The sequence below is a fragment of the Arvicola amphibius genome, chromosome 12, assembly GCF_903992535.2.
Source record: "Arvicola amphibius chromosome 12, mArvAmp1.2, whole genome shotgun sequence".
Classification (NCBI taxonomy): domain Eukaryota; kingdom Metazoa; phylum Chordata; class Mammalia; order Rodentia; family Cricetidae; genus Arvicola; species Arvicola amphibius.
In genome coordinates, this window is record NC_052058.2 from 3,673,443 (window position 1) to 3,701,193 (window position 27,751).

The 27,751-nt window shown below is 41.1% G+C and overlaps 2 protein-coding genes across 2 annotated transcripts in view; one reads left to right on the forward strand and one right to left on the reverse strand.

Annotated features, from left to right (window-relative positions):
- Ints7 (integrator complex subunit 7) overlaps positions 1–1,039 on the reverse strand; it is a 57,617-nt gene extending 56,578 nt beyond the window's left edge. The window contains exon 1 of the mRNA XM_038349213.1: positions 731–1,039. Within this exon, the coding sequence (XP_038205141.1) occupies positions 731–824 (94 nt within the window). The 5' untranslated portion in view covers positions 825–1,039. The remainder of the gene's footprint in view (positions 1–730) is intronic.
- Positions 1,040–1,215: 176 nt separating this feature from the next.
- Positions 1,216–27,751, forward strand: part of Dtl (denticleless E3 ubiquitin protein ligase homolog) — a 36,728-nt gene continuing 10,192 nt past the window's right edge. The window contains exons 1-12 of the mRNA XM_038349561.1: positions 1,216–1,347; positions 6,431–6,556; positions 7,159–7,257; positions 7,960–8,021; positions 8,101–8,221; positions 12,452–12,517; positions 13,695–13,807; positions 16,286–16,359; positions 17,870–17,970; positions 18,203–18,307; positions 22,209–22,321; positions 26,327–26,416. Coding sequence (XP_038205489.1) covers positions 1,296–1,347; positions 6,431–6,556; positions 7,159–7,257; positions 7,960–8,021; positions 8,101–8,221; positions 12,452–12,517; positions 13,695–13,807; positions 16,286–16,359; positions 17,870–17,970; positions 18,203–18,307; positions 22,209–22,321; positions 26,327–26,416 — 1,122 coding nt within the window. The 5' untranslated portion in view covers positions 1,216–1,295. The remainder of the gene's footprint in view (positions 1,348–6,430; positions 6,557–7,158; positions 7,258–7,959; positions 8,022–8,100; positions 8,222–12,451; positions 12,518–13,694; positions 13,808–16,285; positions 16,360–17,869; positions 17,971–18,202; positions 18,308–22,208; positions 22,322–26,326; positions 26,417–27,751) is intronic.

A 27,751-nucleotide genomic window follows, 5' to 3' on the forward strand; every position in this document is an offset into this window, starting at 1 on the left:
GTGCGCCACCACCGCCCGGCAACACTTGAGTTCTTTCTGGATAACTATCTGCCCTTGCCTCCTTTGTCCACGTCTAGGAACAAAGGCGTACCTCTCCAGCGTTTCATAAGTGCATCTTTCGCATACCACTGTCATTTAGTATTAGTGACAGTGCTACCAGCTCAGACGGGCAGGTGATTCGAGGCTAAATGATAAAGTCGCTTTCCATAATCACATTAGTAGAACTGGAATTTAACTCCTAACCCCGAAGTTTCTTCTCTTAGCCACCTGCACAAGAGAAGCTAACTCGTGCAACTTGTCTGTAGAGAAAGAGAGCACCCAATCATGTTTGCCTGATGTTCCCAGCCAAGTGGAACCTGTTTTAGAACTCGTAATTGGCAGTCACACAAAACAAATCGCTGTAAAACGCTCCACGAACTCTTAAGGCTCTCTTGATGAAGACCTCATCTCCAGCGAACGTCTTTTAAAAATCACCTCAAAAATCATCACTGGTAGAAATAATCTCATTGACTGTTTGGGAAATGGGCAGACTGTGCCCCCAAGTGGTCAAAAGCGTCCTCGCTGGCACGGGCCTCTGGTACAGCTTTGCCAGGACAATCCAGCAGCCCTGCAGGCGCAGCCGCGCTTCCCGCCCCGCACATCGGCGCACGCGCCCTTCGGGCCTCTCCGGCCGCCGCCGCGGGGTGGCGCCACGTCCCCCCGCCGACGCTTCGCCCGCTCCTGCCCCTACCTTTGTCCAGCTCCATTAGAGCAGAGTTAGCGTCCAGCTCCTGCTCGCCGTAGCCGGCGTCGGCCAGAAAAGACTTGGTTGAGTTTGACGCCATGACCGGAAGAGTTGCCCGACTCGCCTCGTCACCAAGATCGCAAACTCTGCCCCGACACCGCCATTTTCCCCCCGCCGCTGTCTCGCGGATTTTTTTTTTTTCCTCCCCCTCCGCGCGCAGTCAGGCAGTGTACGCATGCGCCCCGGTCGCTCCGCGGTTCGCCAGCGCCTCAGTGGGGGCCCCCCGCGCAGGCGCTCAGGGAGCTCCCGAACCCTGGGTTCCCGCGGCCGAGCGAGGAGGAGGCGGGGCCTCGGAGGGGGCGGGGGCTCCGAGGCGCCAGGACGCGGCGGCGAGAGCCAATCAGAGGGCGTGACGTAAGTTTGGCGCGGAGTTTGGCGGCCGGGGCTTCCAGTGGCGGGAGTTGGAGGCAAAAGCGGGTCGCTGTGAGGAGGCTGCCAGTGGCGGCTCGTGCGGGACTCGGGGGCAGTCTTCTCGGCGTTTCCCTCGGCGGAGCCTTCTCCTCAGGCCCAGATGCTCTTCAACTCGGTGTTGCGCCAGCCGCAGCTCGGCGTCCTGAGGAACGGTGAGTAACGGTCCCAACGGCCGCCGGCCGACCGCTCGCTCGGCGCGGCGGGAACCACCTCCCCCGGGCGCTCCCCCTTGGATCGCTGCCCACCCTGGGCCTCGAGGTCTCCCGCGGCGAGAGCGAGCCCGGGGGAGCGAGGGCCGCCGAAGAGACGGTGCCCTGGTCCCCTGTGGACGCTCCTCACCGCGGGCGAGCTCGTTGAAATCGGCGCGGAGGCCGAAGTCAGGACGGTTTGGGTGATCGGGCCTCCCGGGCCCCCTGGCTGCTGACGTCAATTTCGCGCGCTTACACGGGGCAGTCGGGGCGGGGGGCGCCCTGGGCCAGCGCCGTGCAGTGGTCCCTGCAGAGCCAGAGTGCTCCCTGCAAGTCTGATCTGGTCTGGTCAGGCTCCAGCACGCATGGCCCCCAATTGGGGAGCTCGATCGGGCGGAGGAGACGCGACGTCTGCTTTTCCAGACCCAAAGCCCCCCCCCTCCCACCCCATCTCTGCTGGGTCCGGAAAGTTCTAAACTCTGGTATAAAAGATGCCTGTAGCCACACCCACGAGGTGACCCCGGGTAGCAGACTGAAGGGTATTGTTCCAGATGATTTTTTTTTTTTTTTTGATGCACGCGGTAGATCCAGAATGGGATTGAATTTGTTTTTTCACTCCACGGTGGAATTCGGCCATATTCTCGTGTTAGCGTATAGAAAGCTCATTTCCTACAGTTCTTAAGGCAGTTGTACAGAACATCAGCAATCAGACGCGATGTGTCCTTAAACTAAATCTTTGAAGTGGGCCTAAGAAAGCGATGTTGAGAAGATGAAAAGGTCCTTAATGTCCTGCTCCCATCAGAAACTTTGTATTCGTCCTTCTTCCTTGGACACCCCTGTAGTTAGGCTCTGCCTCTCTTTCTGCCTAGGACTTCACGCAAGTGACTTTTCCCCGTGTTGGGAATGGCTGCCCTACACAATGGCTGTGAGCTGTCTTTAGAGTTTCAACGCTGCCTTCTTTTTATATGACCAAGGAAGGCTATTCAGACTTTCTTTGTGGTACATTTTCTCTGTCCACTTCTCTCCTGTTCACAGATACTCGTTCAGCAGTAGGCACCAGAGTTCATGTGTTGTTACCTCCTGAAATCAGTGCCTCTCCTTCCCCTCCAGTGTCGCTGTGCCACCGCTGGTCCCTTCAGCTTCTCCCGCACCTCGGGATTCTGCCGCAGCCCCCACTCTCGCATTCCCTGTATTTTAGATTAACTTTTGTAAAAACTGTGTGGGTTGATCTTTACCCAGACAATCGGGCATACAAACATCTTAGTGCCCCAAACTGAGTTGGCTTTTCCCTAAAACCCGTTACCTACTTTGGGGAGTGATATTATTTTAAACCAATATCCCCAGCCAAAGCTTGAGAGTCACTCAAAGACTCCATTTTCCTTACTATTACATGTTCAAAGAGTTTCCCCTAAGCTTGCTTGAAACTCTCCTTTTCGCCGTCCACCACGTCCTGAGCCTGTCCTGTTTTCACCGTCCATTTTTCTAGATTGAACCCTGACACTTTGTTCTCTGTATTATAACAAGCCTCCAAAATGTGCCTTTATTTCCTTTCTCCACTGATGTTTGTAAAATGGAAATATGATTACTCTTGTGGATTTTAAATCACATCTAAAGGTTTTTAGTATAATCTTAAACACGAAAAAAAGTGTGATTTCTAACCTTATTTTGAATGTTAGCATCTTGAGATTTAAAATACTTGTAAACTTTAACTGCATCTGGCACTATAAACAGTATAGCAACTTGGTGGTATGTTCTCTAGTACATGTGAACAGACTCTTAACCACATGGTTGTATTTTCTTCTGAATTTATTTCTTATCCCCCCCATTTATCCTATTGTAATGTGTCCTTGAAAAGTTTTTTAATGTGTGTGTTTTGTTTGTTTTTGTTCTTCAAGACAGGGTATCTCCGAAATTTTGGAACCTGTCCTGGAACTAGCGCTTGTAGACCAGGCTGGCCTTGAACTCACAGAGATTTCACCTGCCTCTGCCTCCCTAGTGTGTTCCACTACCTTGAAAAGTTCTTATCACCCTTTCATACCCCCATCAAAAAACAAGTAAAGTGCTTTTTTCTGTGGTTTTAATACTAGTGAGTCTTGAAAGTTTCCCTTGGTATGAATTATCACCATAGATACTAATAGTAGGCAATTGTTAGAAGCTAAATAACGTTTTACGATGTTTTAAGCAAAAAGCAAAACTTTATTGAAAAATGCATGTTTTAAAGAAATAGATTTATGATATCATAAGAAATATGCCTTATGATATCAATTGTCTCATAATTAAGATGTCACTAATTTTTATTTAAAAATATGTCATGGACACTTAGAAATCTATCTTGCGACAATGCAGATGTGTATGATGCAGATGTGAGACCACCTTCCTTTATAAAAACAGAAGAGGAAGAGACAAAGGCGCCAGGGAAGGGAGTCCCCTATCCTCTCGGGTTTTGGAAATGATGCTGTGTGGAAGCTCGGGGATGTCAGGGTGGTGATCCTCTGGAAACAAAAGGCCTTATTTCTTGTATGGCCCTCCTTAGCTTTCCATTGAGGGAAGAATGGGCTTTTCCAGATGAGTGTTGGGGCTGGGCAACACTACAGGTTCATATTGTGGGGAGCTGCAGAAGTGGTGGCGTCAACTCAACAAGTTGCTTTAGCCACTTGTTGCTTGAACATTAGTGCAGATAAAGAGGCAGATTTGATGGGTTAGCTTAATTGTGAAGTTCCAGAGCATATTGTAGCTTCAGTTTTACTTGGTTTCCTTTTGAATTTGTGTGTCGTAGCCATTAGACTCTAAAAATCCCACACCACGTGTACATTTCTTTAGGAAAATTTCCAATTTACTCTTTTAGATAGGTATTTGTGAACCTAACATTCTTTTTGTGGTCTTTCACAGATTATTTACAATGATATTTGTTCAAATTATGGAGCAATGTCCCCATGAGCAATTATTAAATCTAGTTTAAGTTCCTTTTCTCCTTTCTGCTCATTCCTTCTCAAACTAGATTTGGCTGAGGTCCTGCTGGGCTAAGCTGTCTTCTCTGTGAGAAGAATTCCCTCTCTTGTCACTTTATCATGTCCTTCTGCTGTGCAAAGGAAGGCAGTCATACGTCCCCACCTTAGACCTTGCAGCATGTCTCAAGATGTACAAATTTCTGGGTGTCCATTACAGATTTTTAAATAAACAAAAATGTGAGAATTGGCAATGCCCTAAGATGGGAGTTTAACATTTGCAGTGGTCTCAATTTGTTAGCTCCTTAGTTATTAATTACTTGTTGAATAAATGTTTCTCTTGCTGAGACTGACCATGTTAATCTAAAAACTCTGAAGTGTAATGGGCAGCAGTGGTGCACGCCTTTAATTTGCAGCACTCAGGAGGCGCAGACAGGCGCATCTCTGAGTTTAAGGACAGCCATGAACTACACAAAGAAAACAAAATATCAAAGTTTTTGAATCCTAATACGTTCCAGAGCTTCAAGAGGCCCGACCAGTAAAATCTGTGCAAATCTGAAATATTTCTTGTCCTCAAATATTTTGGATAATAACATTGAACAGAGCCAACCCTGAGGACATGAATGCAGAAGAACCGGCCCTACCCCTCGCTCATTGCTGTTAGGGTGAATTAGCCAGGGCGATGTTGGAGAACTTACCCTGGTGATGAGGACGGAGAACTGGGTGGCTGACCCAGGCCCAGAGCCAAGGGTATGAATTGGCCCACCCCAGCACCCATTCCATCTGTGGTCTGCTAGAGCAGTCTGCAGACCCAAAGCTCAGGATCTCCTAAATACAGGGCAACAGGAGGGTATCCAAGGAGTCTCAGTGAGTGCCCAGCATCAGAGGCCTCAAACCAGACCAGTGACTCTTTGCAATGAACACTTACAAGATGTATAGACCAAAGGGTTTACTGTGTGACTCACTGTGTCATACATACTGCAGCTTCCATGACAAGATTGTTAGGTTTTTTTCCTCTTTTTCTTTTAAATTTTGTTTTAATTTTGGGGAGCATTGCAGGGGCAAAGGGCGGATGTGAAGGGACGGAGAAATGAATGGGATCAAGATGCATGATGTGAAAGACAGATTGAAAAAATAAAAAGAAAGTAAACCAACCTACATGTTAATATAAACTAAATAAATAAATTTTGGGTGATGACTCACTATTTTAGGATCATGATGTACATTAGGAACTTGCTTTCTTTCTGAATGAAATGAAAATTTAAGTCATTTTCCGAAGCCTCCCTGACCTTGTTTCTTTTAAGTAATTCTCACATATATTAAGATACTATGAGTGGGTTCCTGTTATAATTATAGGATCTAGAATTTCACTCTTAGGGAAAAAGAAGCTAAATTACTAGCGAATGTGGTACTAACTACAGTAGGCAGGTTGATACAGTAACCCTGTGAATGTTGATTGTATATGATTGCTATTTACTTGAGAGCTTCTCATTAGAGACTCAAAATGGACTTGTCATGTAAGGGAGTAACAGTTTGTTAATGCTTTACAATTTAATTGGTAATGTTTTGGCTGTTTCTTTGCTACAAGTCAGGTCTCTTTAATGTACAAGGGCACTGGTGATAATCATAACTAATTTTCTACGTTTAAGGTGGTAAAACACAGCAGGATGTGGTGGCACACGCCTTCAATCCCAGCACTTGGGAGTCAGAGACAGGTGGAGCTCTGTGAGTTCAAGGACAGCCAGAGCTCTGCATAGTGAGACTCTGACTCAGAGAACCTATACAAACACACACACTCTAACCTAATTGGCCTCCACAGAAGTTAGAGTTTGCTTTGATTCCCCCCCCCCCTTTTTTTTTTCTTGGAGAGTCATAGTGAGTGAATCTAAGTTAAATATGTAAAGTTCTATATGAATGAATATTTAGCCAAGTATGGTAGCTCATACCAATTATCCCCATAATTTGAGAAGCAGAAACAGGATCATTGCAACTTCATGCCTCAAGAGACAGGGCCACAGAACTACCGACACTTATCTCCAGATTTGTGGGAAATGCTAAAACATGTTTACATTTTCATTCTTAAAGGAGTTGTCTTGTTTTAGGGTGGTCTTCACATTACCCTCTGCAATCCCTTCTAAGTGGTTATCAGTGCAACTGTAATGATGAACACACATCGTATGGAGAAACAGGAGTTCCTGTTCCTCCTTTTGGATGCACTTTCTGTACAGGTAAGAGAATGACTGCGCTAAACCTGAGCAGAACTGTATTTCCTACTTAGAGGGAAAGGAAAGTAACTTTGGTAGATATTAAAATTATTCTAAGTGTTCAATTGTGGTTTATATGGTAGATGTTTTTAAAATGAAAGAGTTTTTCAGTCATCTTAAAAATGTGAGCAGAAATAGAAGTTTTCATCTCCAGTCTTATAGTTTAATATAGTTTATAAAAGGGAAACACCACCAACAGGCTTGATCAGCTGGTGGTCTTATCTTGCTTTTCTTTTTTTCTTTGCCATTGGCCAGTACCACTCTTGATTTAGCCCTTTTCAAGTCAGAGTATCTGGAGACAATTTTGATGGTTTTTGAGTTGTTTTTTGTTTTTAATTGTGTATGTCTGTGCGCCACAGAGGCCAGAAGAAGGCCTTGGATCCCTAGGAACTGGAGTTACACACAATTGTAACCTGCCATGAGTATGTGGGAATCAAACCCCAGTTCTCTGTAAGAGCAACAAATGCTCTTGACCTCTAAGCCATCTCTCCAACCCTGTTTTGAATCATTAAATACATTTGTGCTCATTTGGAAACTCATTTTGTGTGTTCTTTTTTTCTATTCAGCTTCCAGTATGGAGCATATATTAGCAGTTGCCAATGAAGAAGGCTTCGTCAGGTTATATAACACAGAGTCGCAAACTAGCAAAAAGACATGCTTCAAGGGTAAGTCTCTAAGTTTTAACATTTTTAATTCATAAAGCCTTTGGTAAATTACTATTAATGTAGATGTAGTGAACTTAGGACACAGTATTAAGATGGTGGTCCGGCTTGCGTGGAATACATGCACGTGTAAGATCAATGAGCCTTAAGTTCCTCCACAGGAGGAGGGGTGAAAACATGCACACCTTGAATGTCAGACTAAAGTTGTTTCCTTGTTAGGACTTGAAGGTTTAGACCTAGGGAGTATTTGAGAAGATTCAACTTTAGAGAATGCTTCTAGTACTCAGACTTTTATTTATTTGTTTGTTTGTTTGTTTATTTCAGGGAGGGCTTTGGGTAAATGCATGCCATGTTTACTTGAGTTGGAGTTACATGTTTGCTTGTAGTAGTCTCTCATTGAACTGGAGGTCATTAGTTTCATTATCCTTGTACCTGATATTTGTGTGGGTGTTGGGATCTGAACTCAGGCTTTGCTCCCTGAGCCCTCTCCCCAGCCTCAGTGGCTTTAGATGGCAGCTCTCACATGTGTTAGGGAGATGTGTGATATCTATGACTCCATAATGCACTTTGATCCATTGACAGTAGAGTACTAGCCACTGTCTTATCATTAACACTTCAAGGTGTTTAAACTTCTGTGGGTATCACTCTCAGAGCACACAGTCTGGATATGTCACACTTATGGGTTTTTTTTTTTTTTTTGTTTAGAATGGATGGCTCACTGGAATGCTGTCTTTGACTTGGCCTGGGTCCCTGGTGAATTTAAACTTGTAAGTGACTTTTATTAGGCCTGAATAGATGCAGAGAAAAGATTTCTTTCTTAAATTTAACTACATTATTTTTTGGAAGGTTACAGCAGCGGGTGATCAAACAGCCAAATTTTGGGATGTAAAAGCTGGTGAGTTGATGGGAACATGCAAAGGTCACCAGTGCAGCCTCAAGTCTGTAGCTTTTTCCAAGTTTCAAAAAGGTAGGTTATCAATCATTTTATCTCCTTAAAGATGGGGAGATACAGTGCTATAGTTCTTCCTGTCTTTGCCCTGTCAAAGTTGTTTATTTAATCTAGCTAGGGGTTGGGGATTTTAGTATAACTAAAAATTTTAATGAAGTTGGTTAAGGCCCATTAAATTTTTTTTTTGCCTGCATGTATGTCTGTGCACTGTATGTGTGTTGTGCCTGTGGAGACCGGAGGAGGGCTTGGATCCCCTGGAACTAGAGCTAAGAAGGTTGTGAGTCACCATGAGGGTGCTGGGAATCAAACCCAAGTCCTCTGGAAAAGCAGTGCTCTTAACTTATGAGCTCTCTCCAGCCCCTTGTTTCCATTCTTAGATCTCCTGCTTGTTCTAGAAAGTTAAAAAGTCTTACAACAATTGTGATTTTTTCCCCCCAATGGACAACTCTGAAGATGGATAAGATAGTATTAATGTTAAATATTTGAGTTTTTTGAGATAGGGTCTTACTATGTAGCCATGAAGACCTTACTGTGTAAACAGCCTGGCCTGAAATTCCCAGAGATTCCTCTGCTTCTGCCTTCTGCATACTGGGATTAAAGGCATATGCCATTGTGCTTGGCGAAATACCCTGTTTTTAAAAGGAATATTTTCATTTATACTCAGGTATATTAAACTGAGCTATTGAGTTGGATTTTGGCAAAGTTAAATTTTTTGTATTATTTTTTGAGACAGAGTCTCAGACTACCCAGAACCTGTGGTGCCCCCACCTCAGCCTGCCAAGTTAGTATTACAGGCGTGCACCACCACTCCCAGTTCACAAAGCTTCTTTATTCTGTTGTAATTGCTGTTAAGCTGAAATTCTGAAGACTTGGTGTATGTCATGAGTTTTAGTAGCCACATAACTTTTCATTAACGTGTATGTTGTGTGAAGTTAAAAATGCCTGTCTTCAGCCAGGCAGTGGTGGCGCATGCCTTTAATCCCAGCACTCAGGAGGCAGAGGCAGGTGGATCTCTGTGAGTTCAAGGGCAGCCTGGTCTACAGAGAGAGAAAGGGAAGCACCATATCTTTCAGTGCCTTTGCTTATTTTTTAAAAGTGTACATGTGGATAGGTGTATGCTGGTGTCATGGAAAAGAAAAGGCATTGGGTTGTACATGGAGCTAATAGGCTTCTCTCCTGACTGCTAGTATATGAGTTAGCCTAGTTGGAAACTGCCCACAAGTTCCCGTAGTTTGGTCAGTGGAACAGGTTAGGTGGTAGCCTGCACAGAATGGCTTGTAGCTAACATTTTTTTTTAGACTTTGCAATGTCATTTTGATTGGGTCTTCATTTCTTAATTCAGTTTAATTGGTATTTAATATCATTTAATTAATGAAAGTAATTGTGAGCATTGAAAGGTGAGGTGTGAACTCACTTTTTAAAACCTGGAGACTATAAATGCCTAGTAGAGATTTTGATTGGAGTTTGTTTTGCTTTGTTTTTAAGTTTTAGAGTAGTATGGTAGAAAAGTTTCTTGGTCTAGTCATTCAATCTTAAATGAATAGGATGCAAGTGATTCTAATTGGACATGATAATGCTAATGAAATTTGTCTCCCCTGGATGGTACCTTCTAAAGACTGGCAAATAAGACATGTACACTTACTTTGTTTGGCCAGAAAGAAGAAGATAGCGTTAGAATTTCTGGTAGATAATTAAAATTAACTATAAACTTATTACTAAGTCTTCTAAAAGTTTGTATATGTTTGAACCTTTCTCATTCTTTAGTTTGAAGCCAGTTACTCACCCTAAGTCAGTGATTCTCAACCCAGTGAACATTGGTTAGCTGAAGATTTTTTTTAACATGCAAATTAATTAAAAAGGGTAATCTCTGGGAAGTGAGCCAGGTGATTTTTTTTTTTTTAAGGCCTCATCACGGATTTAAGACCTTGCACAGCTAAGGTTGAAATGTTTTTATAGCTTTTTAATTTAAACTTATTTTAAGAATTTCATCTGAGTACTACATTTATTACATGATTTCTACCCCTTCCCCTTCAACTCCTCCCATATAACTCCACCTTCTCAAATTTAGGATCTTTTTAATTATTTTTGCATACACATGTGTGTATGTATTTGTCAGGTTTCTGTAGCTGTGTGATCAGGTCACTGCTGATCTTACAGTCAATTTCTGCTTGATCATAGGCAACCCTCCCAACAATTTTGTTTCTTGATTTCCTCATTATTAATCACGAGTATGATAAAGCTTATAGCCATTTGGAGACAAGACCCAAAAGTTAAAAAAAAGTTCTATGAATTTTGAACTTTGGTTGACTAGGAAAGTGGGCCATATGTACAAACTGGCTATATGACCGCTTCGTGGTATGGTTAAGGGGAAGGCTTTATTCTACATAACAGAGAGAACAGCCTGAGAGACTTCTGGAAGAGTCTAGAACAGAAAGTAGTACACCGAACATGGCCAGAGACACAAGAGCAGAGATAGAGGGAGAGGTGAAGTAAGAGGGTGAACAGAGATAACGTTGCTGAAATAGCAGGGGTGTAAGGAGAATGAGGAGCTGGGGGTGGGAGGAAGCCCCTGCGCTGGGGAAGTTTAGGAGGTAAGAAGAGCTAGAATGCTACCGTGGACTTTGAAATGTCTAAGAGGGACCTTTGATTCTGTGAGCCTGGAGGCCAGCATGAGCTTTCTCACGATAATAGCACCACAGACAGCCAGTTGTCCTTCTTCCTGTTGGATTTAGGGGAGGGGGAGTTTCCTTTGGACCTGACAGTAGGTACAGTACAACCTACTGAGTTCTTTGAGATTTGCTTGTATATACATGTATTTAAGAATGACCCTCGGGATTAAAAACTTATCAGGGGCTGGTCCATAGAGAAAATTGATTTCCTGTAGTCTTCATCTAAGGATGAAGCCTTGTGAAATTAACTCTACCCATGCTGCGTGTTGGCTGGTACTGTCTTGTGGTCTGTCCTGTGGTCCTTGTTTAAGCAGCCACATTGTTGCGATTTCAAAGGTGCAGCAGCTGTTATATCTCGAAGACGCTGTCTCAAAGCAGCTCTTGTGCTTGTCTGGCCCTTAGAGTCTTTGACACTCCAGAGCTCCTGTCGTGTTCACTAGACTTGTGTGCAGGGATATGCTGTAGGTGTGCCCGTTGAGGGTGGGCACACAGCACTTGTCTGCATTTCGAATAGCTGTGGTCTCTAAATAGTTTGCATCTGCTGCAAAAAGGAGCTGCTTTGATGAGGGCGGAGACCACATTTACCTGGCTGGAAACCGTATCGCATACCTTAAAATTTGCCTATTTAAACGGTTTTTTAGTTTATTGAGAGTTGCACAGTAATTGATACAGGAGGGCAGTGACTCCGTTTAGTTTGTTAACCTCAATCATCCAGAGATGCGACTGAGTTTGGAGACAGAAGTAAAGGTTCTCTCTCCAGCCTCCTACTCCAGCCGCTCTTCCTGTAACAGAGCCCTCGCCACCTCCAAAGGAAGGCAGCACATTTTCCTATTGGCATTTAGTTTGACTCATTTGCTGTGGTCTAGTCACTTGATTTAGTTAATTCCTACAAAATTATGTATTTTTTGTTCATTATCTACAAAGCTCTCACGTTATTTTGGTACTTTTTTCAACTTATAGCTATTATAGTTGAGTCAGTTGGTTAAATGCTCACTTTTCCATATAAGAAGCAGAATTTCTTTTTAATTTTTTTATTTATACACACATATTGCAATGAACCTAGGGTCTTGTGTATACTGGGTGAATACTATGCTACTGAAGCCATGTACCTAACTTTCACTTCTACTTAAAAAATAAAACCTTACAAATAGATGTAAGCTCTATGTTCTACTCCATCCCACTGCGTCCTTCCATACCCAGAGGCAGTCCGTTTACAGATTGTATGAGACTGCATATTCTCATGCTTGAACAATACAACTTGCCAAATTGGAGTATGGGCTTTATAGTCATTCTGCTAAAAATACTTTTAGGAGTTATTTATCTTTTCTCTGCCCATTTCTCATCTGTAAAATAGGAAGAGTAATGCCCACCTACTAGATTGACAGAAAAATATCAAGGTAACGTGTGAAAAACATATAGCATAGTTTATATTACGTAAGGTAGTAAGCTCTCTGTTAACAATTGCTTGGTCATTTTACTAGACTCTCTAGTGCCAAATACAGGACTTTTGAAGAAATTTAAATGGAAATATGTCTTTGACTAGTTTTGCCAACATGTGGATGAACTCTTTTTCCCACAGCCGTATTCTGTACAGGTGGGAGAGATGGCAACATTATGATCTGGGACACGAGGTGCAACAAAAAAGGTTAGTTTTCTACTGATTCTGATAAATGTGGTGTCACCTATGCTTAGTGACATAATAAGGTGCTCACAAATAGAATGGCAAAGTCAGTGTTCTCATTAGACACCAGCAGGGGGCACTGTGTTTACAGTCCTACAGTTCTGCTCATTGCTCAAATCTCAGGATGATAATTATTACAAAGCTATTAACTTACAGTTTTTTGGGGTTTTTTTTTTGCTATTTATTTATTTATTTATTTATTTATTTATTTATTTATTTATTTGAGACAGTGTTTCCCTATGTAACAGTTCTAGCTGTCCTGGAACTTATGTTTTTAATCTCAATATTGTTTCTGAATTATAATTCAATTTGCCTAAATTATTGATAGAATTGAAACTACTAATGCATAGGTTCCCTGGATAAAGGTTTGCTTAGGGTAGTTTTGTTTTTAATTTTTTATTTTGGGGCCGGCAAGACACATCAAATAAAGGTGCTTGTCCTCAAAGCCTGACTACCTGAGTTGAGTTCTCACATGGTAGAAGGAGAGAACAAAGTCCCTCAGGTTGTCCTCTGACACCATGGGATATATTCCCCTCCCTCACCCTTCACTAAAGAACACATTTTCCCTTTTCGTTTTAAAGAAGTGGATGAAATTAAAGCGTGTATTGTGCTGTGGTGGTGTAAAGCATGTGGTCATTGATGTGCTTACTGCTAATTTACATATTAATTTAAAATATCAATAAGCTATTTTGTGGAGCAGTTTTAGCTTCATAGCAACATTGAAGTGCTCACCTATACATACATAGCCTTCGCGGTATCAGCACCCTATATGCAGTTGGTTGTAGATTTTCAACTGGTAAATGTTCATTGACACTTGATGACCCAAATCCATAATTTGCGTTAGGGTTCATTCTTCATGTTATATATGATATGGATATTAACAAGTAGATGATATGTGTCTTCCATTATAATACATAGACTCGTTCATTGCCCTAAACTACTCCTGTGCTCTGGTGTTCATACCTGCTTCCTCACTAAGCCTTGCCTCCACTTTTGTTTTTTAACTGTCTCCATGGTTTAAGTAACTGTTTCATATTTTACTAGTTAACCAAAATTTTAAGGTCCTGTGTAAAAATGTTCAAATGTTATGTTCTGTTTGAAATTAGAAAACATTAAAATCAATTTCCTTGGAACCTTTCAGATGGATTTTATAGACAAGTGAATCAGATCAGTGGAGCTCACAATACTGCAGACAAGCAAACCCCTTCAAAACCCAAGAAGAAACAGAATTCAAAAGGACTTGCTCCTTCTGTGGTAAGGTTTAGAGAAGTATATATAGAACTAGGGTTTGTTGTTGTGTATGCTTCAGCTGGCCTGGAATATTAGGTACATGGTTTCAGTAGCATAGCATTTTCCAGTACAGCTATGAAGTAGCAATGAAAATAATGTTATGGTCACAAGAGGAACTGTATTAAAGGGTCACAGTGTTAGGAAGGTTGGGAACCACTGCTCTAAAACAATGGTTAAAAAATGAAAACAAACTGAGTCATTGCTAACTACTTAAAATGAACATCTTAAGTAACTGCAAAATCTTTTCCCAATCTTGAGGATGTAGGTTCAGTGCTTAATAAACCAGAGGAAGTGAGTAAATTGTCACCCGGGAGCAGGGGCTGTACCCTGGCTCTCAGAACTAACAAGCAGGCTGACTAACATTGTTTCAGCCACCCAGAGCCAGTCCTTGGCATGCATGACGCCTCATTTCAGTCATTGCTGGCACTCTTGCTCCCTGCACAGTATATGCAGGTCTCATCTCTCCCAATGTTTTGAGAATGGCCTGCAGCTCTGTTATTTACTCTGGGCTACCTGGGTCTTCCCAGTTCCCTGGATATAGCCTAGGAAGAGTGACTCATAGTCACTCAGGAGCTGGTAGTATTGGGGTGGGGGAACTGCCATGCTTTGGAAGGTGACTGGTTGCTTCTTACAGCATTGAGGGCAGCTACAGGCATGTGAAGTCAAGTTCAGCTTATAAGATCCCCCCCCCCCCCATACCCCTGCAGCAGCCTGGCCTTTTTGTTCTAGATGGCTCATACATGCCTGCAAATATGACCATGTTATAGCCTGACACTGCTACAATGTATGAAGTAGACAGAAGCTCAAGCCATGCCTGTGGTACATCTTTTTTCTAGAAAAGGATGTGGCCGTTAATTTCATTAATGCAGTTTTCTGATGTTCCTGGTATGTAAGGTCTGAATAAATACTTATCGAAAAGTGTAACTGCAAAACTATTATGACTGAAGGCTGCATCCTTCATTAGATTGACTGTAAGAGAACTTGTGGAGCAGTGGCCCTTGGGAAATAAGGCTCTCCTAACCTGCACCTTCCCTGCACATGTAACAAATGGCCTGCACGGAGAGATCAGAGGAGCCAGTTCTCCCATACCATGTGGATTCTGAGTATTGAACTCTTTTCTTCAGGCTTGGAAGCAGCTGCCTTTACCCATGAACCATCTTAACAACCTAGGGAATGTGTGGGTGTGGTTGGTTTGTTTGTTTGGTGAGGGTTGTTTTTGTGGTTTGTTTGTTTTTTGAGACAGAATCTCTACATTGCCCTGGCTGTCCTGGAACTATGTAGACAGGTGGGCCTCAAATTCAGAAGATAACTGCCTGCCTCTGTCTCCCAATGGAACTAAAGGCATGTGCCCTTTTTTTGTTTTTGTTTTAATTATGACATCATTTTTCCACTTCTTTTACTTATACCCCTACTCCTCCCTGATCTCCCTCAAAATAATGGCTTCCTTGTCTTTGTTATTGCTGCATACATATACACATACATACATACCTAAATATATAAGTATAACCTATTTGGTTTGTTTAGCGTATGTGATTTCAGGGCTGTCTGCATGGTATTGAATAACTGAAGAGGAGTCCTTCCTAGGAGAGACTTTCTCCTGTGTTCAGCATTCCTTAATTGCCTGTAGTTCTTTGGCTATGTGTGGGGCCCTGTGGAATTTCCTCCTTCCATGTTAACCTGTCTGGTAGTGTTGTGCTTGGGGTCTTCTTTAGGCAGTCATATTTATTGTTTTTTTTTCCTCATTTTTTTTTTTTTATTAAAAATTTCCATCACCTCCCCTCCTCCTCCCCATCCCCTCCCCTCCACCCATACCCCCACTCCCTCCCTCTCCAGGCCAAAGAGCCATCAGGGTTCCCTACTCTATGTTAAGTCCAAGGTCCTCCCAACTCCCCCCAGGTCCAGGAAGGTGAGCAACCAAACTGACAAGGCTCACACAGAGCCCGTCCTTGTAGAGTCCAAGCCCATCGCCATTGTCCTTGGCTTCTCAGTCAGCCTCCACCGTCAGCCACATTCAGAGAGTTCGGTTTGGTCGGATGATCCATCAGTCCCATTCCAACTGGAGTTGGTGATCTCCCGTTAGTTCTGTCCCACCGTCTCAGTGGGTGAACGCACCCCTCACGGTTCTGACTTTCTTTCTCAAGTTCTCCCTCTGTCTGCTCCTCATCAGGACCTTGGGAGCTCAGTCCGGTGCTCCAATGTGGGGCTCTGTCTCTATCTCCATCCATTGCCAGGTGAAGGTTCCTCCGCTGGGTCTTCTGTTTCAGGCTAATCAATCATATTTATTGTTAAGGTATGCTTAACAGTGAGGCTTCCTGACAATTCTAGAAGACACAATCTCACAGCAGCTTGAGGAAAGCTAGTTTTAAGTAGCTTGTTCTCACACTGGTGAAGGCTGTGATGACCAAAACAGAATTTCCTTCTTTTTCTCTCTTGTGCTATTAGGATTCCCAGCAGAGTGTTACTGTGGTCCTCTTCCAGGATGAGAACACATTAGTCTCAGCGGGAGCTGTGGATGGGTAAAAGACAATTTCTTCTCCCTTTTCCCCAGTGCCTTTTGAGAGCTGCTGTAGTACCTAGTCTCATTAAACTGATTATATATGTGCCTTTCCTTCAACATTGTGGGTGCTGTGGTTGGGAAGAAGTTTACAGTCACAGTAGAAAATAAACAGAACTCCTCAAATAATTGTGATAATTCATGGGCTATGCTTAGCACATAGGGACAGTGTTTGCTGCTAGGGAGTGAAAGCTTGCTTGTCTTTTAATGGTACGCTTAAGACCTATCTCTATATACTTATCTATGATTGATCTAAATTTTGATGGCCAAATAAGTCTGTAGTGCTTATTCATTTCTTTTTCTACCAAGTCCTGTAGAAAACATTATGTGCAGGAACTCTTTAAAGTGTACCTCTTTGCCAGTTATATTTCCAAATGCATTATTATATTCAAGATTTGTTTATTTGGTTGTTGTTTTGATTTGGTTTTGGGTTTTTTTCTAGACAGGGTTTCTCTGTAGCCTTGACTTGACTGTCCTGGCACTCGTTTAGCTAGGCTGACTTTGAACTAACAGAGATCTGCCTGCTTTGCCTCCCGAGTGCTGGGATTAAAGGTGTGCACCACCACCTGGTTCTTTCAAGATTTTGATTTTAAAATGTCCTACTAATTAATATTTCTTTATTTCCTGTGGGCATTAAAATCCTTACATGAACCAAGTTCTTAAGCAAGAATGGGGAGTTACCTAAAGTTACCTCTGTGTCTGTGAATTCATATGAAAGTTTGCTCTGTTTATTTCTAAAGATGCTGCCATTTTATGACAAGTGTATAATTTCTGATTACCCACAAAATAGGAATAAGGATGAAGACAGTTACCCCAGTGGGTGAAATGAAAAGCGTTTTCCCCTTTCACAGGAAAAAGTGTTTAGTTAAGGAGTTATGTGCAGAAAGAGGGCATAGGAGTGTGCACCCTGCCTTTCAGGGGATGTGTGCAGAGTTAAAGACTTAGGAAGTGTTTTCCCAGAAGAACAATGAAGCAGCGACAGTCGGCATCTAACTCCTTTCCTTTTCCCGCTACCCTGGAGAAGTGCCAGTGACTCATCACTGGGTCAGATCACATCTGTTTCCGTTTTGTACAAACTGTAAGCTTGACGTTGCAAACAATAGCATGAGACAGTTAAGTTGAATTACCAGTGAGATGTCCTCAGTGCAGCTGGGCAGTGTGCCCAAAGAGATAGATTAAAAGTCATTTCACACTCACATAAGTAAAATTGTTGGAATAGGTTTATACCGGTGGTTCTTAACCTGTGGATTGTGAATCCTTTGGGGGTCAAATGACCTTTCACGGGATCATCTAGGACCATCTGCATGTCAGATATTTACATTATGATTCATACCATTAGCAAAGTTACAGTTATGAAATGGCAGCGAAATTGTTTTATGATTGGGGTCATCACATGAGGAACTGTTGCAGCATTAGGAAGATTGAGAATCACTGGTCTAGATAATCTATAAGATACTTATCGTGGTTTTTAGGATAATCAAGGTATGGGATTTACGCAAGAATTATACTAATCGGCAAGAACCCCTAGCGTCCAAGTCTTTCCTGTACCCAGGTACCAGCACTCGAAAACTAGGTAAGCCTTTGCTTTGTAGGTTTGGGAGGGTAAAATGTGAATTTCAGTTTTTAAAAAAAAAATTGTTTTAATACCAGGCTAATTTTCAGCAAAGACTTAAGAAACAAAGTATATGGTTGTGAGATAAAATATAGTTTTGATTTCTATATGTTTTAGAAATAATTATCCTATGGCATGAACTGTTTTTGTCCCTACAGTTTAGCCTCATTGATATCCTGTTAACTTTTCCCAGGGTATTCAAGTTTGGTTTTAGATTCTACTGGCTCTACTTTATTTGCCAACTGCACAGATGACAACATCTATATGTTCAACATGACTGGCCTAAAGACTTCTCCAGGTAAGATATTAGTCATTCAGATTCTCTTATCGGGGAACTAATACTTGCTCTTTTGCTAATGATGTCAGTAGTGGTTTTCAGTTTTTGTTTTTGTCATGTTTTCCCAAAATAAACATTAGCCTCATAATGATGGATTCTGCCTGTGGTATTTTCATGAGTGTATGTTCCTGTGACTGTTTCACAAGTAAACAGACTCCTACCATGTGTGGAGAGTAGTAAATCTCCTGAAGCCATGTCCTTTGGCCTATGTTTAGGGTTATCATTAATCTCTTTAAGGTTTACTTACTTATTATGTATACAGTGTTGTGCCTGCATATATCCTGGCAGGTCAGATGAGGGCATCAGATGGGTGGTTATGAGCCACTATGTGGCTGCTTGGGACTTGAACTCAGGACCTCTGGAAGAGCAGTAAGTGCTTTTAACCGCTGAGCCATCTCTCTAGCCCCAGGTTTACTTATTTATATGTATGCGTTTTCTGATTGCATGTTTATATACCAGTACATGCAGTGTCTGTGGATGTTAGAAGAGGGTATCAGATCCCCTAGAACTAAAGTTATAGATGGTTGTGAGCCACCAAATGGTTGCTGGGAATCAAACCTGGGTCCTCTCTAAGAAGCATTGCTGTAAACCACTGAACCATCTCTCCAGCCCCTAAGATTATTATTATTTTCTGTTTAATAAACATGCAGAATAAAGAAAACTGTTCTCAACTTTTTGTCCTTTTAAAGTTAGAGGATTGAGTTTTCTAGACTTCCCTGATAGTTTTTGCCCTCTCACTATTGAATGAAGACCGTTATCTATGGGGCGTTTCTTCCCTAACCTACCTTTCTTAGTTCTTCTTTTCTCTCCCTCACGAATATAAAATTAGGGGGCAAGTGTGGTGGTGGTAAGATAAGAGCATTTGTTACTTTTGTAGAGGACTCAGGTTCACTTCCCAGTACACACATGGCTGCTCACTTCTGTCCAGTTTCAAGAGATCAGAGATGCCCTCTTGGCTTCTATGTAAGATACCAGGCATGCACAAGATACACAAACTTACAGACAAAACACTCATACACATAAAATAAAAATAAGCAAATATTTTTAAAAGGAATATAAGAATAGAATCTGAGACTAGTAAATATTTTTCATAAGAAACTCATGTTTCTAAAGCATTCCATAAGGGGCTGTAGATTGCATTATTTTAAGATAATAGTTAAGCAATCTACAAATGTATTAATCCCATGGTTCTTTCTCAAGTTTAGTTTGGTTAAAAGTCTGAATTCCACACGACATTCCCAGAGCTACTTGGTTCCCAAATGGGCTAATAAACAAGAAATCTTGAAATACTGTGGAACTTGGGTCACTTTGGTTGTGCTTTTAGAGAAATTTCCAAATATTTTTCCTAACCATCTTCCAGGATTATTCCCTCTGTAGCAGTGAACCTTTAAAATCAGTGAGGGAATCTAGCTCTCTGGTAGAGTGTTTGCCTAATGTGCACAAGGTCCTGGGTTCAATTCCCAGTACCACACAGAAAGAAATGAAAGAAAAACTGCCATGGCCTAGAATGGCTACTCGGCTGGTAAAGTGCTTGCCGCACAGACATGAGGATCTGAGTTTGGATCTCTAGCACCCACCTATAATGTCTGCTGGGGAGGCAGAGGTAGGAGAATTCTGGAGCTTGTTGACCAGCTAGTCTCGTGGGATTGGTGAGCTCCAGGTTCAGTGAGAGGCTTGTCTAGGGTAGAGGTGGAGTAATGAGGAAGACCTCTGATGTCATTGACCTTGCCCCGTCACAGTGTATTACAGACACAAGGTAAAACCTAATCCTGGTTCATTACTGGGTATATACTACTCTTTTATGTATATTTTTCTATAGTGTAGCACAGGAAAGGATCTTGACTGTAGTTTGCTGTTTCTACCATGAAATACTTGCTAATAGTTTGATAACCTTTTTCTGCCCTTCATGTGTGGTGGCACAGGCTTTTAGTTTAAGCACTCGGGTGGTAGAGGTAGGCAGATTTCTGTGAATTTGAGGACAGCCAGATCTATATAATAAAGACGCCCTTTCTCAAAAAAAAAGTGTGTGTCTCTGTGTGTGTGGGGGGGGGGAGGAAGAGAGGGAGAGAATATATTATTAAATGTGTGTTTAAAAAGCATCTGGTAATTACTTCCCTTCTCAAGACTTTGGAAAGAACCAGAACTTCATGCTTGAGTGATTTTTTTATTCGTAGTATTGTAATATATTAAGTAATAGTTATATCCCATAGCATAGAAAAACTAAGTTAACGCCAGGCATAATAGCACATGCTTTTCATTGCAGCTTTGGGACACTGAGGCAGGAGGAACAGGAATTCTGTCTCCACCTCAAAACAACAAAAAAACCAAAGTGACCGAATTATAATTTAAGCTATTGTAAGATTTTAGGGGAATTTATGCCATATTTGAAATATTTGCAATGTGCTTCATACCAGCTTTTCCTAGGCCAGCAGAGGGTAATAAAAACAGGGTTTGTGGGAAATTCAATTTATAATTTTCTGTTCTTAATTTAGTATAGAAAATGACTAATTTCCGTTTTGGAATAGTGTTCAGAATGAAGGAGCCTCTTTATTTAGGTCTTTATCATAGTGAGAGTTTCTTTTGTTAGTTTTGTGGGTTTTTTTTTTTCTTTTTTCTTTTTTTTTCCAGACAGGGTTCACAGTGTAAGCCTTGCTGTCCTAGAACTCAATCTGTAGGCCAGGCTGGCCTCAACCTTAGAGATCTGGCTGCTGCTTCCTGAGTTCTGAGATTAAAAGCATGTGCCACCACTACCCAGCTATCATAGTGTGGTTAGGATATATCCAAATTGATTGGTGTTGAACTTTATTTTTATAGTAAAAATCTCTGATGCAGAGAATATTTGATAATAGGGTTTCTATTTTTAAGCATGTATAGGTGTTATGTCTGCATGCACACTACAGAGTTCTGCACAATTGTGAGCCTTGGTGTGGGTGCTGGGAATTGAACACAGGTCCTCTGGAAGAGCAGCCAATACTCTTAACTCTGAGCCATCTCTGCAAAACCATGTTTTGTTTTTGTTTTTGTTTTTTAAAGATATAAGTAAACAGTTTTTCTATTTGGAAATAGAATGGATATCTGTGAGCACACAACCAAAAGCCACTGGAGTTCCTACTGCTGCTTCGTTCCCTCTGTTAAGCATTCAAATATTATTTTTTTACTTCTGATTTATTTGTAAATTTTCTGGTAACTGAGCTTTCCCTTTAAATTTTCTGTAATGTTCTGATGCCAGCAGTCTTAAGAGCACATTGTATAAGGTATGGTTACTTACTCTTTCTCTATGAGAAACCTAACCCAAATTGAGTGACTTACAGATGAACATACATTGTGCCCCTCTAGGTCTTCCTGTCATTCAGCCTGTTAAAAAGAGTTGTTAAAAAAAAAATCTTTGCATCTCAGCCAGAATTCAAATAATTCTTTTCACTGACTTTTACCTTTTTGTGCAGCAAATATTTGGAGTTTTATACTGTTTAAAGTACTAAGATCTAGCATGATGTGAGATGTGCCCTCAAGAAGTTTACAGTCAGTGGAGAAATAAGATCAGTGTGTTATCCATGGAGAAAATCCTCCTGTAGGATAAGGATATGGGCACAGTCTACATTTACTATAGGATTAGACATCCAGCATTCTTTCTCATGGCATTGTCATCTGACATTTGTTCAGTTCTATACCAAATAGTTTCTATTGAAATCACTAGACTGAGTCTAACACAACCTTTTCGTTCTGTTTTTAGTACTTAGTTCCCTATTATATGGTAGCAGGTTGAAGCAATGATAACACTTAGGAGTTGTGTGTGAGTGTCATTTGCATTCATTGGCATACTGGAATGATATAAACCAAGTGATTTGGTTTTCTCCTCTGGCAGTGGCTGTCTTCAATGGACACCAGAATTCTACCTTTTATGTAAAATCAAGTCTTAGTCCAGATGACCAGTTTTTAATCAGTGGTTCGAGTGATGAAGCTGCCTACATTTGGAAGGTAAGCTGTCAGATATCCACAAATAGAACGCTTTTGTCCAGTAGGAGGTGTACTTAGTACAAGCACACACTGCTGACTTTTTGCACCAAGTGTTTGCAAGGTCATTTCTTGCTTTGCACTTCCTTTTCTCAATGTCATTTATTTAAAAAATGACATTCTGTGTCCTGCTGTACCACGATTAATAAAAACTCAGAGACAGATATTGGAATTCAACCTGAAGGCCAGAAAAGCAAAGCAGCCAGTTATTGGCTCTTACCTCGACCTCAGTCTGAAATGGCGATCCTGCCTCCAGGAAACCTCAGAATGAGACGGAGACTGAGAGCTGTCTCCTCCTGTTTTATATTCCTCTCTAGTTCTGGGATTAAGGGTGCCACTACCACCTGGTTTCTGTGGCAAGCTAGTGTGGCTACTGGAATTAAAGGTGTGTGTAATTACTGCCTGGTCTGTAAGGCTGACCAGTGTGGCTGTTTTACTTTTCTGATCTTCAGGTAAGCTTTATTTATTAAAATACAAATGAAAGATCACTAAATCCTGCTTCACAGGAACCATCATGTACAACTGCCCATTCTGTTCTATCTTACCAGACTTCCTTAAGTGTCACATCCCATACTCAGTCTTCCATAAAGCTGCCTGCAGAACAGTTGCTCAAAACTTTTGGTATAATAACTGTTTTCCTCACTCCTTTTTCTTTTTTTTTAAGATTTATTTATTTAAAAAAAAAAAAAATATATATATATATATATATATATACACACACACACACACACACACACACACACACACACACACACAGTGTTCTGCTGTCTGTATGCTTGCTGGCCAGAAGAGGGCACCAGACCTCATTACATATGGTTGTGAGCCACCATGTGGTTGCTGGGAATTGAACTCACAACATCTGGAAGAGCAGCCAGTGCTCTTAACCACTGAGCCATCTCTCCAGCCCCCTCATTTTCTTATTTTATAGAGTGTCCATTACTGTTTAAGCGATTGTGTACATCTTAAAAACCACAATTTATGTATCCATATTCTAAAACAATCTACCATAAACCAAGAAACTTGAATGATGTTAATAGAAAAGTCCTGGGGAAAGTGCAAAAGAATGACTCTTACAACTCTGGAGTTGAAAATGACATGCTCCCCACTGACAGCTTTTAGTGATATTTTCTCAGTGGTCCCAAGGTAAGATGCCATTCTAGCAAGACACGTATGTTGGGCTCCTCTCTAATATCCATATTTCTTATTGGAGCTTTAAATGAGAATTTTCTTATAAGTATATACTTGAGATGTATATGAGTACATATCTTACAAAAATAGCTTGTATCTGTTTTCTTTACTCTTCTAGAATTTTTAAAATGTCTCTGTGTAGTACTAGTTACAATTGCTTCTCTCTTGTTTGTATTTAAAATTTTGAGTTTCAAAGTTTTGTTCTTTGTGCTTTCTGTTTTTTCCTCACTGTCTTACTACTTTTATTTCTCTAACTCCCTACTTGGTTACAGAATTTTACTCATTTTACAAGCCTGTCATTTTGGGTTTCTTTTTTGCAAGAAAACAACTGAAATTTTAGATGTATCAGATAACATAATAAAATAGCTAGTTCCATAAAGTACATATGATTATGTATGTAACTAAATATATACATTTAAATCTTCTTGCCAGTTCTTAAAATTTCTCTAGCATAGGGTCCTTTTAAAATGGGAATCGAGGGGCTGCACACTAGGTACTTGATGTTTCTAGCCTATTACTAAAAATCTCATCTATGGCCACCACACATGGTTGACCCTAACTGAATTCCCAGGCTTGGTTCTGTGTCACCACTGAGTGACATGGTTCAGACAGGATGTCCTCCTGCCTGTCCACACATAGCTCAGTATGCAGGCCCTGATATTTGAGATCTTGGAAAGCTTACTGCTCTTAAAATTGAATTTGCCCAGTGAGATGTTGTTTCTCTTTTCCCTTATTAAAGGAGTTTAAACAGGAGTCCATGCAAGCTGAGTGTCCAGACCACTGAGGTGTCTTGTAACTCTGCTTCATGTCTAATGGGTTAGCTTAGGCTTTCGTATTGCATCTGTTCTGTGCTGAAGCCTTCCCATAAGGAAAGAATAAGAAAGGAATTTGTATCTTCCAGCAAAAGAAAATGTCCTTTGTAGATGCCTCATGCCACATTAAAAGAGAAAGTGTATCATCTGTGGACTGATACTGAGCTCCAAAATTCTAAAGAAAAAACACACACACAAACAGTGAGCATTCTGCTTTTTAGTTTCTTCCTGCCCCTTGTCCCAACCTGTACCTCCACACCCGCTTCCCCTGTCTGTCCCTGGTTCATCCACTGAATAGTGCTGAAGTGGTTATAAATAAACTGATTTGGCACGGCCATTCTGCTGCTGACCAGTGGAACACTGAGCCTGACACTTTAGGAAGTGTAAATGATCTCATGGCAAAAATAAAGATTAGATTTGGTTTCCAATTGGGCAGAGTAAGGAGATTTTGTGAGGGAAAGTGCTGGTGGATTCTTTTGTATGCTTAAGTACTCAAAGTGCTCTATGAGTTCTAAAGGTTAGAGCCATTTGCTTCAAGAGGTGTCTCGTAATTTTAACTTTGGGGTTCCTGTGTCTTAAGCATTCTATAAAAAGTAGAATATGTAAAAGAGGACAGTTTTCTGTATTGACCACCCCAAAATGTTTATTTTTTTAAATAAGTTTCCTTACTACTCAGAATGGAAGCTTTTTAAAAATTAAATGAAATAATTATAGTAATGGTTTTTAAAGTAAATTGAAGTTAAAAAGTTACTGGAATTAAAGTGAATCTTGAGTAAAGAGAAACTTAATGGACTAGGGTCCTCACAAACAGGAAAGAAAAATTCTGACTGCTGGGATAGTAAGAAACTATGTTTTATAGTCCTTTCTAAAGTATATTTTTCTTTGAGTGAATGAATTATAGTCTATGGCATTGTAGAACTAGGCAATAATATCTATGTAGGTTGAGGGAAAGCTGCCTTATCTGTTAATACATTAAACTTTAACTTAACGAGGCAGATTAAACTCTGTCCTTTGTTTTTGCCATTTTAATCATTGCATATTTGCCAGGTAGCATTGATAAGGAGTAGTAATGATTGAGTTAGATAACCCCATGAGTTAGTATCAAGTCTCTTAGCTGTAATTTGAGAAACCTGTTAAGCTGACTTAGTCACTGTCACAAATATTCTTTCTAAAGTTGCCTCCACTTCATGCAAATGATCTATGATTCAGAGCCTTGGGAAAATAGAGAATGCGTTCTTCCAAGGTCCTTGTTCTTCAAATACATGTACTAATAATAGCAATGTGAGCTTGTCCTCTATGTCCTGTGTGCTTTGAAAGGTATTGATAGCTCTGGAATGAGCGGCTGTACAGTGCTATCAAGTGTCTATCACTGGAAGTATCCAGTGATAAGATTCTCGGTGATGTGTACAGTCTGACCTCTCAATACATTAAAGACATTATTGTCCTTCAAACAAATTGACTGAAAAGTTTGAATGAAAAATTAAAAATTATAGCTTACATCTTCAAATTGAAGGTTGTCCCATTCAAAATGAAGGATAATATTTTGGATTTTGTCATGGTAAGCGTGACTTGCCTTAGGGGGACAAAACTGGCCTCTTATTCTAAAAGAGCTGTTTGCCTGTTTCAGATACCTTCAGGACTCAGTTGATTTAATATTCCTCGAAGTGGCTGACTATAGAAGATCTAAACATGTCTATGCGGTGTATAAACAGGACTGGGTTGAAGAGCAATACCTGGAACTGAATCTTGGCCCAGAAAGCCCAGTGGCTGAGGGACAGTGCGAATTGCATTTTAGTTGAAATAAGAGCTGTCCTGTGTTTGGACCCATAGTCTTGATTGAGTTTGACTGTTGAACTAGACAGCTCCCCCATTATTGACAACCCTAAAGCCCTGAGACATAGTTAAAGAGGTCCTGACTGCTGTGGGGACTAACACTGTTGTGCTGACATGTTCTTTCTGGTTTGGCCAGGTTTCCATGCCCTGGCATCCTCCTACTGTACTCCTGGGTCATTCTCAAGAGGTCACGTCTGTGTGCTGGTGTCCGTCAGACTTCACCAAGGTTTGTGGATGCTAGATTTGTATATTTTCCCTAGGTTTATTTGAAAATGATAGACTTTGATGTGTAGTCATTTAAAAGAATCCAGGACATATATCTTTCTCAACATACACTCACACTTTTCCCCTGCTTTTTTTCACCAGTACAGGAATTATTGTATACTAAAGAAGTAAAGTTGGGTTTATAGTTCACTAAGTCATTCTTTTCCTTATATATAGAATGAAATTTTGAACTGAAGATTCATTTTAAAATCTGAAATGAAGGTCTAGGGAAGTGGCTCAGCTTAAAGAGAGCCTGAGTTTGGTTCTTAGCATCCACATCAACATCAGGTGACTCCTAGTAGTCCAGCTCCAGGGGAACCAATGCATCTGTCCTCCATGTGTACCTGTCCTCACAAGCGCAGATACACACACATAGCTTAAATTATAATAACGCCAGAAATAGAAGCCATGTCTGTATATAGAAAGTTTTGTTGCTTGTCTTGTTCTTGACTTTAGCTGTTTTCTAGTCTTCCAGAGACTGTATGTCTAGTGCATTGGCATACTATTGGCATTTCAGAACTCCTGGGTTGCTCATAGGATTTGCTTGTTTGTATCCCTACTGCATTTCTTTGGTTAGCTTCATGAAAGCTCTTTTTTATAAGCATACACAAAAACAGATTTCACTATGATGCTTTCATGTACTTAGGGCCTTGTTCTTGTTCATACAGACCTTTCTTAAACTCATTGCATTAGTTGTCAATTGATCTCCCAACATTCTATCCAAAATCCCATGTAATTTTTAATGGAATGCCTGCTTTTTACACGGGTTATCAGATAAACCACTGTATTTTGTTTGCTCATGTTTGGTTGTTTTTTTTTTTTCTTCAGTTTTGTGGATTTTTGTTTTTTTCAGAGAGAACATCTTGCTGCTATATAGCTCAGAGCTTTGAGCTCTGTCTTTGAACACTGTCTTCCTGCCCTGTCGTAGTCTCCCAGGTGCTAGGACTACAGGTGTGCATCATTGTGCCCAGCTTTTAAGGGTTTCTAAATAAGATAAAGAATGTAAAGGAAGCTGGGCTGTGATGGCGCACGCCTTTAATCCCAACACTTGGGAGTTCAGAGCTAGCCCGGTCTACAAATCGAGTTCCAGGACAGCAAGGACTGCTAGACAGAAAAACCCTATCTCAAAAAACAAAGACGATCTGAAGGCTCATATGTATTAAATATGCCTATAAATATAGTTATTGTCACTACAGCACTCGTGGCATTCCAATATTTTTCGTTGAGAAGTGAAATCTGTGTGTGTGTGTCTTTGGCCTCCCAGTAAGGGAAGGAAAATGTTGCCTGTCTCTTGGGG